We start from the raw sequence: 18,038 nt of genomic DNA, 5'->3' as shown, positions 1-18,038 counted from the left end.
TTCTGTCATGTCAAGTCTAGTCGAAGTCTTGGTCTTCCTGCCCACTTGTCAATAAATCATCGGACGTTACTCATTTCCTCTGTCTGATCAGTAGGGATGTAACGATATCCAAACATCACGATACGATATCACGAGATGAAGGTCACAATACAACAATTATCACAATATTGTCGGGAGTTTGGCGATACAAAAAAAAGTCACAATATTGTAAAAAAAAAAAAAAAAAAGTCATATTGACTCAGTCCACAAGCATATTGCCGTGTTCCCCTTCATCTGACCGTTAACGTGAATTATTGACGTGAACTGGAATGCATGGGGGAGGGGGAGGGGGTGTCATCAAAAATGCTGAAAACGTTAAAAAATATTATTTCGTGCAGACAATCAGTTACGTAATTGAGGCACAGGGAACATTAAGACACTAAGCTGATCATCGAAAAAATGCAAAATATCGTCCGATCCTGATCCAGCCGATTAAATCAGTGTAAGGTGTAATCATAATGATTTAAACATTTTGAGTTTTAAGCAATAAACTCAGTAAGTTTGAAAAGAAGTGTTGAAAAAAGACAACGCATATTTTGATGCAGACAGATCCCTTTATTTACTAGAGAGAAGCTCTTTGATGTTCCAAATTTGCTGTCAATAAAAATTAATTGAGGAATAGGGAAGAAAAGTAGCATTGATCATAAACCCAAACGTACAAAGGGACCACGGTCGTTTGATATTGCCTCATTGTGTCATCATGATCATGGAACTCCATTGTGACAGAGTGAGGAAAGTTGAGCAATTAGTGTAAGAAATGGTGTGCTTCCTTGATGCAAACATATGGTCCAGGGCCTGTGCAGGGCACTGATACCCATAGCCCACCTGTAACAAATAAATGTTAACGCATTACAGCATTGTATTCTTATCAAACTTCAATCACTGATTTCACTTACCAACTGTAACCAAGATTACGCAGTTACCAGAAATGGGATTCATTGGGACAAAGTTACGAAAATCCTCAACTGTGCCATCAGTCCATATGAAGTCACCAGCCTGGAAGATAAAGTGACAATTAAGTTAGTTACACAACAATAATTTACTTTGATTTGCATCTGTTCTTTGTCACAACGTAAGCCATCCAACGATCCATCTTCTTAACCGCTAAGTCCTCGCAAAGGTCGCGGGGGTGCTGGAGCATCTCCCAGATGGCTTCGGGCAATAGGTGGTGTACACCCTGAACTGGTTGACAGTCAATTCAGGGCACACACAGACAAACAACCATTCACACACAATAACACCGAGGGACAATTTCGAGCAGGGCTCACCAAATGGTAGACCGAGATCCTTTCTTTCTGGTCCTCCAAGAATATGTACTGGGGGGAATTATATTCAGTTTTACCGATAGACGATTTTTAAATAGGCGCGCGTGAGGGCAGCTATGCTTGGTCCGGTCATCCACTGTGCCGCCCACAATGTAAACCATGTAGATTGTATTTCAACATTATTAGAATCATACCAACAGTATCATTATGAAACAGAGTCAAACTGGAGTTCGATGAAGGAGTGTGGAGCACAAGGTCAGCTGAATGGAGTGCTAAATGTATTTTTCCTGACAAGAAATGTGGATGAATTCACAATGTTGAACTAAAATCCACCCTGTGCATATTTAGCAAATGTCAACGTCAAAGTGGCGAAAGATGAAGTATTCCGTTGTGTTTTTCCCTTATGAAGTCCTAATCCCTGTGATGGGCTGGCAAACAGTTCGGGGATCCAGCACACCAGCGACTCTCGTGAGGATAAGCAGTTCAGAAAATGGATGGGTGGAAGTTGAAGACCATCAAATCTCTGATTTTTCCCTTAGGATGGGGCCAAGATTGAATCTGGAGGACACAATCCTTGTGTGTGGTTGTAGCAAAAATAATTCTACTGAATGCAAGAGACAGGCTTCAATCAGAACATTTGTACTGGTCAATGTTTTACCGCAAGTGCATTATGGAGTCCAATAAAGGCAGCAGTATTACCACCCGCGATAATCAGTTGTTGAACAATTGCATTTTCCAGGTCGTTGTGGATGGAGACCACATTGCCACCAAGAATGTTGCAGATGGCCTGGTGAGGGGGAAAAGAAATAAACTATTTGATTTCAAGCAAATGTTCAAGCACCAGCCTGATGATCACTGACTGTAATAGCAGGAAACTGTTGTTTTCCATACCTCGGCATCTGCAAAGGATCTCGCTTCAGCTTGGAAAATGTAACAATCACAGTCCAACTGAGTCCAGCCTTCAGGACAGCTAACATCTGCAGCACAATTGTTTTGTTTTGTTATATTCTCCCCAAAAAGAATAGGAGGCATGTCAAACAAATTTGATGTCAATAATGTCATTTGATTGATTGATTGATTGATTGATTGATTGATTGATTGATTGATTGATTGATTGGTTGATTGATTGATTGATTGATTGATTGATTGATTGATTGATTGATTGATTGATTGATTGATTGATTGATGTAAATATTGATTGACAACAATGCATGTTTACAAAGCTGACACAACTGCTGCCAGAGGTAATAAAAACACAATAAAGCCACGGGCTTATTTCCATTGTGGTCCCATGAGTGCATGAGTGTCTATGGCCAGCATGTCCATGAATGTAAGTACATAATGTCTATAGGGGAATTGTGTCTGTGTGTCTACACACAGAGAAGGTGGCGTGAGGGATCATACTCAAAGTCAAAGTACAATCATAGCAAACTTGACAATACCATAAAGCATTACAATATGCAGTTTGAAAAGACTACAACAAAGAAATGTTGCAAATAAAACCCACAACACCTCCAAATACGCAATTTTGTTCGTTCTTTGTGGCTGCATTTTCCTCCAATCCCGCCCACTTCAGATATTGATATTTTTTTAAGAACATTTGTCTTCACTTAAAGACGCAGTGTTTGTCATTTATGCTAAGATTCATAAAATCGGCTCTGACTCCTCTGAATATTCTTAGAACTGTTTGGCAGACCGATTTAAACCAAAAAATTTCAGATGATATTTGGAAGGCAATTCTGCAGAGAACACATGGGTCATCAACTTGCGCCAAGCATGGCTTTACTCAGTGCAGGATTCTTCATATGGCCCATTCCACAAAAGTTTGGCTGGCCAAAATTATTTAACACAGTCTCTCCACTTTGTGACCGGTGCAAACTGGTTAGAGCTGACTACATTCATATGTTTTGGCTCTGCCCTTCTTTACATCCATATTGGTCTGATATTTTTGCAATATTAATCTAGGGTCACGGGGGGAAGATATTGTTCCAAATGTTTTGGTTGCTATGTTTGGTGTTCTTCCATCTGCACTCCATCTTTAAATAAGAAGAACCTGATAGCTTTCTCAACTTTGCTGTCCAGGAGGCTAATTCTGCTGAGGTGGAAGTCCTCGGCTCCGCCTACACCTGCGGATTGGATCAAAGAGGTACTCCATTTTCTCGAACTGGAGAAGATCAGAGACCTGGAACCCATTTTTGTTATATATTAAAGGAGCAAGCAGTCCTAATTTGGATGCCTAATTTGGACTGAAATGAGGACCAGTTTGTCCTGTATCGGCTGCCTTTACGAGATGTCTGTTACTTTTGTTATTTTTTTAATTCTATTTTGTTTTCTTCTATATCTTTTTGCCATGATTAATGTGGTATATTGTTTCCTTTGACAATGAGATATGTGCCCGGGGAGAGCAATACGGTGTGGGTCTTTGTTTTGTTCTTTAAGGGTGTTTTTTTTTTTTTTTTTTTGGGGGGGGGGGGGGGGGGGGCTGTTTGTTTAACAATTAAAAAAAAAATTCATTATTCCGTTTATTGTTTGCTTTTAGATGTTGACATTATAAAACCAATAAAGAAACTATGACAAAAAAAAAAGTGATAAGGGAGCCCATATTCTTCACGGATGCTGGCAAGCCATTCCAAGCCACACAAGATGTATAACTTGTAGGGGTGTTAAAAAAAAAAATCGATTCGGCGATATATCGCGATACTACATCGCGCGATTCTCGAATCGATTCAATAAAAAAAAAAATCGATTTTTTTTTTTTTTTTTTTTTTTTTTTTTTTTTTTTTTAAGAGCTCAGAATTGTTCATTCGGTAGTCTTACCGATTCAACGTCTTATCATCATTGCCTTTTTTTTGTGTGTGTGTGTGTGAATCGATTTTTAAACTTCCATTTTTAATGGAAAAATATTCAACAAAACGTCTGACTTCGGGTTAGGATTCACACCTTGAGCATGGAAGAATGTTATATGAACGGAACATTAAGCCTTAATATTTTATTTTAATGCTGTTCAAACATGAAACAGATTACAACCTCTATAAGACTGAAATTTCAGATAAATAAATAATACATTTTCATATAAATCTTACACTCTACAAGCGTACTGATTAGTATTTTCTAAATTTGAATGAAAAAAAATCGCAACAATCGACTTATAAATTCGTATCGGGATTAATCGGTATCGAATCGAATCGTGACCTGTGAATCGTGATACGAATCGAATCGTCAGGTACTAGGCAATTCACACCCCTAATAACTTGTATACGTTTTTGGACTATATTTCTTTGGAATCTATCAGACTAAATTTAAGGCTCTCCCCCTGGTGCATGGTCATGAGTAAACTACTAAGTATAGCCAAAGTATGACAGAGTCACTGCTACTAACCTGTCAGAATATTTATAGGGAAGGACCCCTATGAAGAAAAAAAACAGGTTATTAAAATAAGACATTGTAAATATCTATCTATCTATCTATCTATATATATATATATATATATATATATATATATATATATATATATATATATATATATATATATAAAGTCAACAGGTGAGATTTTGACTTACGACTCCAGTCAACAGTCCACTGATTCCACAAAGGAGGAACAACGAGCGAAGAGCAAATGCCATTTGCAGAATATTGGAAAATACTAAAATATTTCTGGGAATAAAAATCAGCATTTCATTTTCATTAGACCTTGTGAATCCAAAATGCAGTAAATGTTGAAAGAGTCACATTGATTTCAGTTTGAGAAATAGGATGTAACGTTACCTTTGCAGTCAATGACAATGATGATTCCTTTTATATGTTGTGATGGCAGTCATGGAATGTTCTTTCTGTCATGACACATTGGACCAAGACATATTAGCAGATAAACAAGTCATGTAACCTGAGTAAGAGACAGATCGTCAACATACATGAAATAATTTACCAGGGTGTTACCAATCAGAATCTTGTTTTACAGGCTCTCAGTTGATCCCTGTACATTAACAACAGCTTATGATGGTTGACTCGATCAAAAGCTTTAGAGGAATCAATAAACACGATTAACACAGAGGAGTTCTGCCTTCTGTACATGTCAACCATTTCCTTTAGAGCAGTGGTGGGCAAACTCGGTCCCTGCAGTCCTGTAGGTTTTGGATGTTTCCCTTCGCCAATACAGCTGGTATATGATCAGCCAATCAGCAAGCTCTGCATAAGCCTGATAACGATCCTGTTGATTGGAATCAGCTTGTGTTGGAAGAGGGAAACCACCAAAACCTGCAGGACTCAGGCCCCCGAGGACCAAGTTTGCCCAACGCTGAAGCATAGATACATAAATCGGTATCATGCTCAGCCTGTACAGGTTTTTTTTTTCTTTCTTTCCAGGACTTTTGACAACACACTCGCAAAGGCATTTGGTCTGTAACGATCTAAGCTCCCCATCTTGCCTGCTTTGTCCTTGGTGACAGTAACTAACTAGGGATGTCCCGAACCGATCACGTGATAGCAAATCTGGCCGATCACGTGGTTGCTGACTTACTGATCGGAATCGGACGTTGTCTCCCGTTTGCTTTAGGACACTATTTGCATAATGCCATTGAGCGGCGGGGCTTAACAAGGAAATAGCGCCGAGATATTTGGAAGCAGGCAAGGCAAGTTTATTGTATAGCACATTACACACACAAGGCAACTCAAAAAATGTTACCATCAATTAACCTTATGAGGTTTTAGTCCGATGCGAGTAATCTCAGGCTGCCCCGTATTTGTAGTTAGATTTGCCCCCTACCCCCACCAAAAATGGACCTGCCACCAACGCAACAATCAATACATCAGACCCAGCTGCAGAAATAATTTACAGGGGGGCCATTAAGATTTTTTTTATGGGGCACACTTGTTCAACCTAACCTAATGTTCTCCAGGCTGTAGTAGTGGCGTGAAAACCTCAAAAGTGCTCAGAAATATTTTCTGTCACTTAAAAGCGGCAGTTCATCATGAAATATAAAAGACAAACAAAACCAAAAAATAATGGTGTAGTTCTGTGTGCATTTGTTCAACTCAGAAGTTCATTAGCAACAAAGCCAACATCATTTCTGTAGACAACTACAGTACGTCCAAAAGAATGACTCTGTGACGCAGGCCCTTTTATCTGCGAATGGTTAGCAGTTGCCTTCATTCGCTGGTTGGATTTAAGGCTGTACGATGCAGACAAAATTTCATATATTGCGGTTTTTGTCAGACATCTCTATTCTTTGGTCTTTGACTCGGCATGAGACTTTGCATCATTTCAGTCTTTAATGGTGTCTGCTGGGTTATACTTATTATTTTTTTTATGTTCAAATCAAATCAAATCACTTTTTATTTCACTCTTTAAAATAAAAGAAATAAAAGGGGACAGAAAGAAGTAAACTATTTTGCAGTCAGTTACACACGACTGTGACCAATATAAAACACATTTGTACAAAACCCTAGACTATGTAGACTGAGAAAGTTAAAGTGTGTACATCCTGTATTTAAAAAGTGCATTTTCCTGAGTGAATCCGGCAGACAGCCCCTTTAAAGGTTATTTTAGTTTACTTAAGGTTATTTTAGTTCACTAAAACTAATGAAAAAACAACAAAAAACACAAAAAACAAAACAATATTGTTTCCGAAATAAAATAAAAACTAAATGCTTTTTAAAAAACAAATACTAACTGAAACTGCATTTTATGTTTACAAAACTAACTAAAATTAACTATAATTATAGCAAACGTCCTTCGTTTTAGTCTTTGGTAATTAATTTAATACATGAGCCTTTGGGGATGATTTTAAAGGTAAATTTTAATACATTTATTTTGATATAAACCGGAATAATGCCCTACGCACTTTCGTTCCGGTGCGCGCAAAGTCCATTGACTACAATGTAAACGCGCCGGTGAAGTCGGGGTCCTTGGTTTTTTCCGACTTCGCGAGTGGAATTTCCGAGTTCAAGGGGGCGTTCTCGGACGCACTTCCTGGTTTGAACTCGGAAATTTTCGACTTCCGACCATCCTCGAATGCAGCATAAGTGCCGTGTAGCTCGTGGCCGGGTGCAGCACACACGTCGCCAATCCTTGAACGCAGTAGATGGCGGGACGTAGCTCGCTCGTGATTGGTCCGTTGGATGGCGTACTCAGCTTTTTTTTTCTCTCTCTCCATGCCCCCCGCTCAGATAGTTTCCGTGTTTGGCGGTGCAAATCCACATCCTGCCCCAGAGATCACGGCTGTACGTGTGAATATGTGCACATGGCGAGGGGAAAACAAAAACAAACAAACAAATAAAACCAAACTGTGTTCGCTAAGCATGTGGCTGTTGTGTTTTGGCAAGTTTATAGCCGACACCGGTACAAATTGGCATTAAATAATTGCCACGGTGATGATCCAACTCTCCCCCTGGCTTTGTTTCGTATTCCTGAATTGAAATGAACTTCCTGAATTTGTCATAAAATGCAAAGGAATCTCCACTCTGTGGCGTCCCAGCCGTAGCGACACCCCGACTTGGAGTGAAACTACAGCAGACACCAATGTGTATTGTGACGTGTATTGCGCACAAGTATGAAGGCTAACCCCGGGTTGACACCGGTTGCGTGTGCGGTGCGGCTGCGGTGCGGTGCGTCTTGACTGCGTGCTCCAGACGCGTCAATTTTTTTGGCCAATCCACACCGGCTCCGCACAGCTGCGGTCCGGCAGCTCCATCGCCGACCACTTCCCGCCGTGTCTCGCGTGACCGCGCGCGATCATGTGGCATTAAAAACAACGACAAACACACAGAAAGTCTGTGCTCAACAGAGAAGCAGAAAGAGAGGTGGACTTTTATTATTTTGTGGCTTTCTACCTCCAATATAAACCTCTCATCGTCCATGTTCGCTGGTGTCTAAACCGTGAATGAGCACCTCGCACGTTAACTCCAAGCCCGTCTACGCCCACATCACGTTTTGCTAGGATGCTTGCGAAATAGTAGGCCGTCAGGTCACACACGTTTTTGTTCAGTTTCGCTCCACTACCAGGGGCACTAAATAATCTTTACTTCATAAAATAGATTTATTAGTAGTAAGTAAGAATCCGTGGAGTTCACCCTCTGAAAACCTGCCAATTTTGTATTTTCGGTGGTGAAACCCCGGCACTATTTTGCGATGAGGCGCAGTGATCTCCGGTGTGGGCGTAGTGCCATTAAGTCGGTAGTGGTGTGATTTAGGTCACATGAGCCAATCAGGTAGCTGCTGCTTTCTCCTCACCATAGCAACCGCATATCAAAAATGGCGACCACAACGTCGGAGAGCGAAGAAGAGCGAAAGGAGAAAAAAGTTAAAAAGAAAGTGGTGAAAAAACTTCGTTCCCGTTCAGGTTTGACCATCGCTTCAGCTGGCCCCGTCCTTCCAGCCATCTGCATCATTTGTAAAAATAAATTTCAAAGTATATTCGTCTGGGATCGGAAGGCACACGGAAGAGGGATCATCTCGCCAAAGCAGAAACATTGTCAGCAGGTATGTGCTACACACCCGCGTGCCCATTTCTGTTATTAATGTGACCGATATTTTGTATAGGGCTGAAAATAATTTGTTGCTAGGTTAAGTTTTAAGGCTATAGTTTATTAAAAACGCGAGCTGCTGAATGATTTATCGAGTGAATCCAACAGTTGTTACCAAACTCGAGTTACCTGTGCCCATCAGTCATAATAGAGTCACAGCTACATGCTCCCTTTTCCCCAAACTCTCTCTCATCAACCTCAACAAACACTTTACTTAAACCTGTGATGTGCATATACTGTAAAGAGGTGATGTGACAATAACACTTATAATGTAATTCTTTTTTGTCTAAAGGCGGGTTGCTGCAGGCAGCTGAGATGAAGAAAGACTGTTCCATTCTTCTGCATATTCAAGACAAAAGACTGTCACAATGGAGGTGCAGTTTTGTTTCAGAGATTACACAAGGTTCTTAAAGTCAACAGAAACAGCAACCAGGGACGAACAAATGTGAGTTGTTACATTGCACTATTTCATTGTCACTTTGCTAAAATTACACATTTCAAAAGTAAAGCATTGGTCAGCAATATGTCACTTGTATTCCGTTTACATTTCGAGACAGCATTAATTAGAAAGCATGACTGCACATGTTAAGTGAGTGTAGGTGTGTTTCAGACAACCCTATGCTGAGAGCTACAAACTCTTTTGTGAACAAGTAATCCGTCAAAGGATTATAGTTGACAAAGATGTGATGAGAATGGACAAGCTAAGAGGTTTGTGAACAGTGTTAAGAAACACGGGGATCTTGATGCTTCAGACTACAGGTAACGTATAAATCTTCACACTGAAAAACATTGTCTGAAATCTATGGGAAGAGATTTGTCTAAAATCTCACTGTTTCAGAAAAAAATAGTTTGCTGACAAGCTCAATTTAAGTTAAAAATAAATAAATAAATAAAATTGATTCTCTAAAAATGAAAACCAGTTGGTTGTTAATTATTATATGCAAATGTGTTTTTTTGTCTTCTGTATTTATAATTGTTCTTTGACCAAGAAAGTATATAGGCCTATAGGTATATTTTTATTTCTATCCAAATATACGATTATTCACTAGAATTTTCAGTAGGATATCCGAATACCAAAATATTCGATAGCTGCAGCACTAATAATACTAATTTTGAGTTGTGGCACGCCCACACGAGTTATTTTACCACACACCCGTGTCAAAACTAGCTTACTGCACACACTGCACCCCAACGTCAAATTTTTGCTAACGTCATAATAATAATAATAATAATAATAATAATATATATTATAAATTTTGTTGGATCCAAAAGCAACTTACAGAATTATAGTTTCATATGATTGTAATTGTCTTATTTTCAAATGTTTAAATATTTTCTTGATTTGAACAAAATATAATTGTTTTGAATAATCTTGATTTCAATTATTACCAAAATAATTGTGATGATTATTTTTTTCCATAATAGAGCAGCCCTAATGTGATGTGAATATGTGTATCTTGTGCTCATCTTTCCCTTTAATTTTCTATTTCAGGCAGTATATACTGAAACGAAGATTGAGGTGTGATTTCCCCCAGCTGGTTTTTCACACCCCTTTCCAGCAACAACTCTGCAATGGTTTTTGTAGAGACATTATCAACAACTGACAAACTTTTAGACAGGGTACCTCACTCATCAGATACATCAACTACTGAGTCTACTGACGTAAGCCAAGAAAGTGACACTAACACATAGCTGGTAAAACATCAGGTTGTAAAATCACAGGGCATACGAGGACACTTGACAGTGCAGGGCTGTAAAATCTATGTAAAATTTGCCTTTTTGTTTGTTTCATTATCAAGATGTTAACTCTCCATTTTAACACTTTTCAAGCAAAAATAAAAATGTCTGTATTCCATTTTTCCACAACACAGACCTTTGTTAAATTGGTCTGCCAAAAAAAGAGAGCTGTTCCAATGAAGTTCCAAAGGTTTTATTGTGAATGCACATTTGATTTTTATTTTATTTATTTAATTTTTTTTATTAATATTTTTTGAGTGGGGGGCAGGGGTGGGGGGCGGGGGGTATAAATGACATGCTGTGATGACACAATCTGATACTTTAATAAATATTCTATATGTTATAATAATCTGGGCTCTGAATGCATCTATTTTCATCTAGTCCATTTTGCCTTGTTCCAGGTTTGTGGTGCATTGTAGTATTTTTGGCCGATGTATGCTGCTTCTTGTGTACCTTTCATGACGTAATAGGTTGTGAATTGTTTTCATATATGAAACATAAACATAGCTAAATGTAACATCCGTGTGCTGGTTTCACTTCTAGTTGAAGCGTTTTTTTGTTTTTTTGGCACAAATTTAATATATTTAATTATCTAAATTCACATGATTGCACCAAACCACCAATACTTGTTTCTGATGTTAGGTACATGTATTTATAACATCTGGGAATGATTTTCTGTTGCCAAATTTAATGTAAGACGTTTTACAACCAAAAACAGCAGCACAAGATTTTCGTTTTTTGTTATTTACCTAAATATGCATTTCTGGCTTGTGACAAAATTGGGGCAGGAAAACATTGGGTGAACTTTTAACCCAAAGTTCAGAAGGGTATTATCTATCAAAAAATGCATTGAACAAGTAGTGCCCAGACAGTGGAGCGAAACTCATTTTCTAGGCACTTTTTTGGGGTTCACCCCACGGCCTATAGGAGCTGGCGAGTGTTTTATCTTGAAAGGTAACCAGAAATTTATTTTGAAACTGCGTCGGTCTTCCTGTCCCGCTCGATGTGTTTTGTGCTAGCTTGCCATTTGCCGGAGGCCTACCGCTGCGGCGTCCGGCAAAAATAGAAAATAGGCTATCCTTGCGGAAGGGCTGCGGCACGCCGCAGCTGAGACGCAGTCAACACGCAACGCACCCGCAAGCGGTGTAAACTGCACCATTCGAATGAATGAAATCTAATTGCTTGCGTCGCCGGAACGCACCGCAACCGCACCGCAACCGCAACCGGTGTAAACCAAACCCGGGGAAACGCTCCAGCGGAGCTCCGCCGTAACGTCTCCGCATAAGCCTTTATGTATCAAACCAACGCCATGGTTCGGGACTGTGACCCCGGGTTTACACCGGTTGCGGTTGCGGTGCGGCTGCGGTGCGGTGCGTCTTGACTGCGTGCTCCGGACGGGTCAATTTTTTGGCCAATCCACACCGGCTCCGCACAGCTGCGGTCCGGCAGCTCCGTCGCCGACTACTTCCCGCTGTGTCTCGCGTGACCGCGCGCGATCATGTGGCATTAAAAACAACGACAAACACACAGAAAGTCTGTGCTCAACAGAGAAGCAGAAAGAGAGGTGGACTTTTATTATTTTGTGGCTTTCTACCTCCAATATAAACCTCTCATCGTCCATGTTCGCTGGTGTCTAAACCGTGAATGAGCACCTCGCACGTTAACTCCAAGCCCGTCTACGCCCACGTCACGTTTTGCTAGGATGCTTGCGAAATAGGAGCTGGCGAGTGTTTTATCTTGAAAGGTAACCAGAAATTTATTTTAAAACTGCGTCGGTCTTCCTGTCCCGCTCGATGTGTTTTGTGCTAGCTTGCCATTTGCCGGAGGCCTACCGCTGCGGCGTCTGGCAAAAATAGAAAATAGGCTATCCTTGCGGAAGGGCTGCGGCACGCCGCAGCTGAGACGCAGTCGACACGCAACGCACCCGCAAGCGGTGTAAACGGCACCATTCGAATGAATGGAATCTAATTGCTTGCGTCGCCGGAACGCACCGCAACCGCACCGCAACCGCAACCGGTGTAAACCCGGGGTTACATACGTAGTCCGCGTAATGCGCTGTGAAGGCCAACTTCAAAATAAAAGCCTTTCAAGTAATACATTGACGTTGATGCATTTGCCTTGTTTGTATTTTGAAATTGATCCATGCAGCGCCCGGCAGGCGTCACGCGCGGGGCCAGCTTGACTCGTCCTTACGCAACAGTCGACTTAATTCCAACATCAACACAACGCCACCTCAGAAATTATATTTAATTGCTAATTATAGACGCTAAGAAAGTTAATCAGTCTGTTAATGAGTCTTTCATTGTATGAGCATACGACACAAGCCTCCGGCGTTCGCAACTAGCAAACGAGAGATTGACCACGTTTGGCGAGCGGAACCGCAGCTGCATTCAAATACTGTCTGGCATTTCGTCCTCCCACAGGGAAAAAAGTACATCAATGCATTAATTGTTAATAATCGCAAATATCTAAACAATGTAGGCTTTCTATCAATATATAATAGCGGGCATACATGAAGAAGAATGATGGGTGTGAAATCACTTTTCTTTTCTTTTTTTTAAACAATCAACTAGTCAATTAGTCGCCTCTGTTTACAAAACCTAATCATCTACTAGTCTTCCATCCTCCATTCTAGTTTTTGTTATGTCAATGAATCAAAATAAAGAATTGACCAGCTGCTCTTTTTTTAATATATATAATTATTATAACAGCCCTGCGATTGGCTGGCAACCAGTTCAGGGTATACCCCGCCTACTGCCCAAAGCCAGCTGAGATAGGCTCCAGCACCCTCCGCGACCCTTGTGAGGAATAAGCGGTCAAGAAAATGGATGGATGGATGAGTTATGATAACATTTAAATTCAAAAATACCTTTACAATAGTCCCATAGCTGGCCCCTTTGCATTGAACAAATTAATGTTCACAAAAGCAAAGCTTTTTTCAGTTTCTTTTAAAGTAATGTAAAATAATTGATCTGTTTGATTGCAGACAAGTCTTGTTGATGTAAAATGTTTTGCAGCTGTATATCGAGACGCTGTCAATCTTTACGTAATCTGAAACTACGCTATGCAAATTGAGACTATACATTAGCAAATACAGTCATGTTGTATCTCCCCTAAAAAGGGTGCGACCAAGTGAAAAAGTTGGTGTAGAGCCCTGATGGATAATTTCCATCAACAGAGAGCCTGTAAAACAAGATTTTTGGTTTGGTAACGCACTAGCAAATCATTTTATGTATGCTGATGATCTGGCTCCCCAAACCACAATGCTTGGTTTCAGCAGCTGTTGAAATATGTGCTCTGAGAATGGTGTTAAACTTGATTTAAGTTACAATGCCAAAAAAGTATGGAAGCCCAAAAGTGTCAAAATTCAATAAATAAAAAGGCCTTTTTGAAATAACTATTCTTTTGATAAATAACAGGCAATTATGTAATATCGCCATTACATTTTAAAATGAGGTGTTAGTATTATTATGAAAAGTGTTATGCTATTCTTTAATATGTAACAAATATTTTATTTTGGTTAAATATTTCATAATGATTATTTTAACAACGTCATACTTTTAAAATAAAATGACATTTAATTTATTTTCAAAGTTTTATAAGATAAGAAAACGTTGTTTTACAAAGTCCGTTTTTATTTCTTAATGTCCTTTTGCACAATGGTCTTCTTTTACATAATGGCGTTTTTCAGCCGAATGACTTGGTCTGTCAATCAAATGACATGAGGCGGAGCCAGTTACGTGATTGGCTGAGTCCCTACGCGTGTAGAGTTTAGCGCCTGATGAGGAGCCACGGCGGTCACAGGCTTGCTAAAGCATGGATACGGAAGATAAGTCACTTTCAGAAGTACTCCAAGAAGTAGCAAATCGTTTAGAATCGGATCATAACGTAAAGGCCTTGTTAAACTTCTGCGTCAGGCTACGGGGTAGGCGTCACGGCGATCTCGGCTCACACAGGTGGTCCCACCCACTGACTTTGATTGACAGGCCAAGTCATTCGGCTGTAAAACGCCATTATGTAAAAGAAGACCATTGTGGAAAAGGACATTATGAAATAAAAACGGACTTTGTAAAACAAAGTTTTCTTATCTTATAAAACCTTGATTAAATAAATTAAATGTCATTATTTTATTTTATTTTTTTTAAAGTATGACGTTGTTAAAATAATCATTATGAAATATCCATCCATCCATCCATTTTCTTGACCGCTTATTCCTCACAAGGGTCGCGGGGGGTGCTGGCGCCTATCTCAGCTGACTCTGGGCAGTAGGAGGGGGACACCCTGGACTGGTTGCCAGCCAATCGCAGGGCACACAGAGACGAACAACCATCCACACTCACAAGCAAACCTAGGGACAATTCGGAGCGCCCAATTAACCTGCCATGCATGTCTTTGGAATGTGGGAGGAGACCGGAGTACCTGGAGAAGAGTTTCGCAGCATACAATCCTATATATTTACAGTATCGAAATTGGAGAACATTTGAGACAGTACTCTGTAGAAACAGCATGATGCATGATGTAGGCCCCCCGGCCCTATACTAACTGCCAAAGAGCTGTATATGTCTAATCTGTACGAATACCGTATATGACTCTGGCAAAAGGGTCCACACGTGCCAAAAAAAAATCACAATTGAGATGTTGATATATTTGAATTCTGCACTTAATTCCATTTAAAATGATATATAACACATGGATGTACCTAAAAAATTGACAAAGTTACAGCAGTTTTAATGTTGGAAGGTTGAAATCACTAGTTTTGAGAAAAAGGGGGTTAAAGTTTTGGTACTTGCATCAATCAAATGTCCATAGCAACCAGTACCTTAGGAAAAAGATATGAACCTGAAATATTCAGAAACTGTTAAAATACCAGTGGAAAGTCAATTCCAATAGCAGGCAACGCCATCGTCCGAGATTTGAACCCTTTAAACATTTTGGAAGTTTGACCTCTCAAGATATGAAATCAGCCTCAACTTTGAAGATCACACTCAGTTTACAATTCATCTTCTGGGGCATCAGGCAAAGTTTGGTTATTTTATTGTTGCTCCTTGTGGTATTTTCTTGCATAAATGAGGTCATATTACTACCGTGGGAAATTTGATTTCATAATTTTGTGTCAATTAAAATATTTTTTGCCATTTGATGTGACCTGTGAAAAGTGCTTTATTGATAACTTATCATGGATGTGATGTCTCAAATCCTTTTGAAAATGAATAAAATGAAAATGTTTTTTTTTGTTTTGTTTGTTTGTTTGTTTTGTTTTGTGCCACCACCCCACCTTAATTAATACACGAGTGACATATGTACAGCCATCCCGCTATTTTATAAATACAGGCCGACTCACTGAGACCCTGTAAACAAAGCCACAGCAACAGCCGTGCAGCAGCAGGCGCGCTCACCGGTTGCCACTTGTGAGGAGGACACGCACTGCTGGCGCCTGGCGGAGTGACTCGCCCAAGTCAGTGTCAAACACAAACTCAGAACAATGCTGGCCAACTGACCATGTATGCTTCGTCGGATTGTCGCTTTTGTGATCAATAATAAGCAGCGCTAAATTAAATATAATTAAACTAAATTGACTACAAACGAGCGTACCAGCCCCCGCAACCTAAGTTGTAGGAGCTTAAAGCAAGATATAGCAAGGGAGAACTGTAGGAGGTGCTCATGATGTTTACGGTGTTCAGAGTCGCACCTGACTTTGGGCGAAAAGGGCGTTCGGCAGTAACCTTGCTCTCGCAAGATGAATATCCAGCTGGCTATTGCCAGGTTAGTTCGGCAGGTAATACAGTATTATTGTCAAAGCTCACGCTAGAGGCCGCTATCGCCGTTTACCGTTCTTCTCTTGTGACGCCCTTCTCCCGAGCTTGTTGTTTATTGGCCGCTGTGGTTTTTGTGTAACGCCTTCTTGATCTTCCTTCCTGGTCCTATTGGCTGTTTTAAATGTTGCTCTTAGTTGTTTAGCACAGTGAAAAAGTAAGATAGGTTTCACATGCAAAGTGTTAAGGCAGGAAGGGACTTACTGCATTACGGTTCAGCGCCAGCTTCACTGTAAGTTTATTTAGTATCGTAACTAAATTATTGTTGACGCGCCGATAATGCTCAGTTTTATATTCATGAGTCACGCAAGCAGATAATGTCTGCTTCGCCTGCAGACAACAGCTTTGTGATGTTTACATTCCTGACACTGTCGAATGCTAATGTATGCTAACATTAGCATTGCCCTGTGTTGACAGCATAGGCTTTGCCTTTTAAAACGATTGCCGAGAATGAGTTTGGTTGCTATAATATGGTGACAATTGCGTTTTAAGCTCGAAGCGAATTACTGACATGTATCACATAGATTAAGCTACCTCGCTACGTACCTGTATTTGTCAGCGGGACGTCACAACGGCAACGTTAGCAATTGTCATCCTGTCTCACCACCAAAGTGACAGCTTCATTATAAAGTAGAACTATGTACATGATATTTTGTCGTTGTGATTTTATTTTGCACGCGGACACTTGAATTGCTTAAAAATGCAGCATCCTTTGGAAGAGCAACAGAGGTAGAATCTGACGAACGAATAATAGTTTGCGTACAATAACACAATTATATGATTCATTCACTATTGAGCATACAACATGGTCGTAGCTGCCTCTTTACCATGTTGGTGTCACTGCGCTGCTTGCCAAGTGTGCCATGTCAACACGGGGGAATGTTTTTCTTGTATAATGAACTCAAGCCATGTTATGTAAAGTTAAGGTGGCCTCTGCTCAGCAACCTTAGGAAGCAGTCATTTTGGCACTATTATGCGGAATTTAAAACTCATCTGAGATTTAGTCCGAAAGTTAATTGATTTCTACAGTTAGATTTACTGTTCAGCATTTATGACTGATTGTTGTGGTTTTAATTATTCTTATAATATTGGAATTTATTACTCACACATGATGGCATCATCATAAGATGATCAGTGACACATGACAATGACATTTTGGCTCATTTTACCGTCAAAATACATCTATGTTTGCATTTTTTGATTGTGATAAAGTATATTTCAATAGAATACTTCAGGTAGTGTATTCATAATTACGGAATTAATGAATTGATCATTCTTCTGTATAAGTTTTGAAGCTGACCACCTTCTAATGTCTGGATAGGATACTACCGGTACACACACTTTTCCGTCTCCTTACTAGTCTAGTGCATGGTACTTGTCAGACAACACAGAATATACAATCTAATCTACAGAGGCACAGGTACATGAGTGTCGGTGCCATAAGGGTAAAAAAAGTGATGACAATTCTAACATTAAAAAAAGAAACAAAATGGTTTTGGATTACATTATAACGCAAAATAAAATTGTATTCAGTTAATTGATGGTATAATCACATGTAAAAAACAATTAGTCGATAGTGACAGCCCTACAACTTAGAAAGATATGCTTTGGACCCAAAACATGATACCGTTTGAGTCGGTGCAGTACAGATGGAAACAGTTCA

At 39.8% G+C, this 18,038-nt stretch overlaps 2 protein-coding genes and 1 long non-coding RNA gene across 9 annotated transcripts in view; 2 read left to right on the top strand and 1 right to left on the bottom strand.

Moving 5' to 3' along the window:
* Positions 1-702: 702 nt before the first annotated feature.
* LOC144017527 (galactose-specific lectin nattectin-like) lies at positions 703-16,983 on the bottom strand. 2 transcript variants are annotated; one of them, XM_077519200.1, is made up of 9 exons: positions 16,922-16,983; positions 5,216-5,277; positions 5,070-5,134; positions 4,865-4,958; positions 4,683-4,710; positions 2,196-2,281; positions 1,963-2,091; positions 936-1,035; positions 703-864 (listed from the first exon to the last, which is right to left on the bottom strand). In XM_077519200.1, the coding sequence occupies exons 4-9, from the start codon at positions 4,925-4,927 to the stop codon at positions 785-787; spliced, it is 486 nt and encodes a 161-aa protein (XP_077375326.1). In that variant the 5' UTR covers positions 4,928-4,958; positions 5,070-5,134; positions 5,216-5,277; positions 16,922-16,983; the 3' UTR covers positions 703-784. The 2 variants fall into 2 exon arrangements, with proteins under 2 accessions (XP_077375326.1, XP_077375325.1); XM_077519199.1 differs by lacking the exons at positions 5,070-5,134; positions 5,216-5,277; positions 16,922-16,983 and having other exon boundaries at positions 4,865-5,056.
* LOC144017016 (uncharacterized) lies at positions 8,115-10,777 on the top strand. Of its 2 annotated transcripts, none has more exons than XR_013283055.1 (3): positions 8,115-8,781; positions 9,118-9,270; positions 9,425-10,777. It is a non-coding gene; the product is annotated as an uncharacterized LOC144017016 (long non-coding RNA). The 2 variants fall into 2 exon arrangements; XR_013283054.1 differs by having other exon boundaries at positions 8,269-8,781; positions 9,436-10,777.
* ppip5k1a (diphosphoinositol pentakisphosphate kinase 1a) overlaps positions 16,527-18,038 on the top strand; it is a 40,889-nt gene continuing 39,377 nt past the window's right edge. For all 5 annotated transcript variants that reach the window (XM_077519197.1, XM_077519195.1, XM_077519194.1 and 2 more), the window contains exon 1: positions 16,527-16,607. The gene's annotated coding sequence lies outside the window, so the exon portion shown is untranslated. The remainder of the gene's footprint in view (positions 16,608-18,038) is intronic.

This window comes from Festucalex cinctus, chromosome 4, assembly GCF_051991245.1.
Source record: "Festucalex cinctus isolate MCC-2025b chromosome 4, RoL_Fcin_1.0, whole genome shotgun sequence".
NCBI classification, from domain to species: domain Eukaryota; kingdom Metazoa; phylum Chordata; class Actinopteri; order Syngnathiformes; family Syngnathidae; genus Festucalex; species Festucalex cinctus.
This window is presented reverse-complemented; position numbering and strand designations above follow the sequence as displayed.

Coding starts and splice junctions, on each gene's coding strand:
- LOC144017527 (XM_077519199.1), bottom strand. CDS start 4,978: ATGCTGATTTTTATTCCCAGAAATATTTTAGTATTTTCCAATATTCTG. Junction 2,092..2,195: donor GATCCTTTGCAGATGCCGAG/GTATGGAAAACA, acceptor CCCCCTCACCAG/GCCATCTGCAACATTCTTGG. Junction 1,036..1,962: donor GACTCCATAATGCACTTGCG/GTAAAACATTGA, acceptor TTTATCTTCCAG/GCTGGTGACTTCATATGGAC.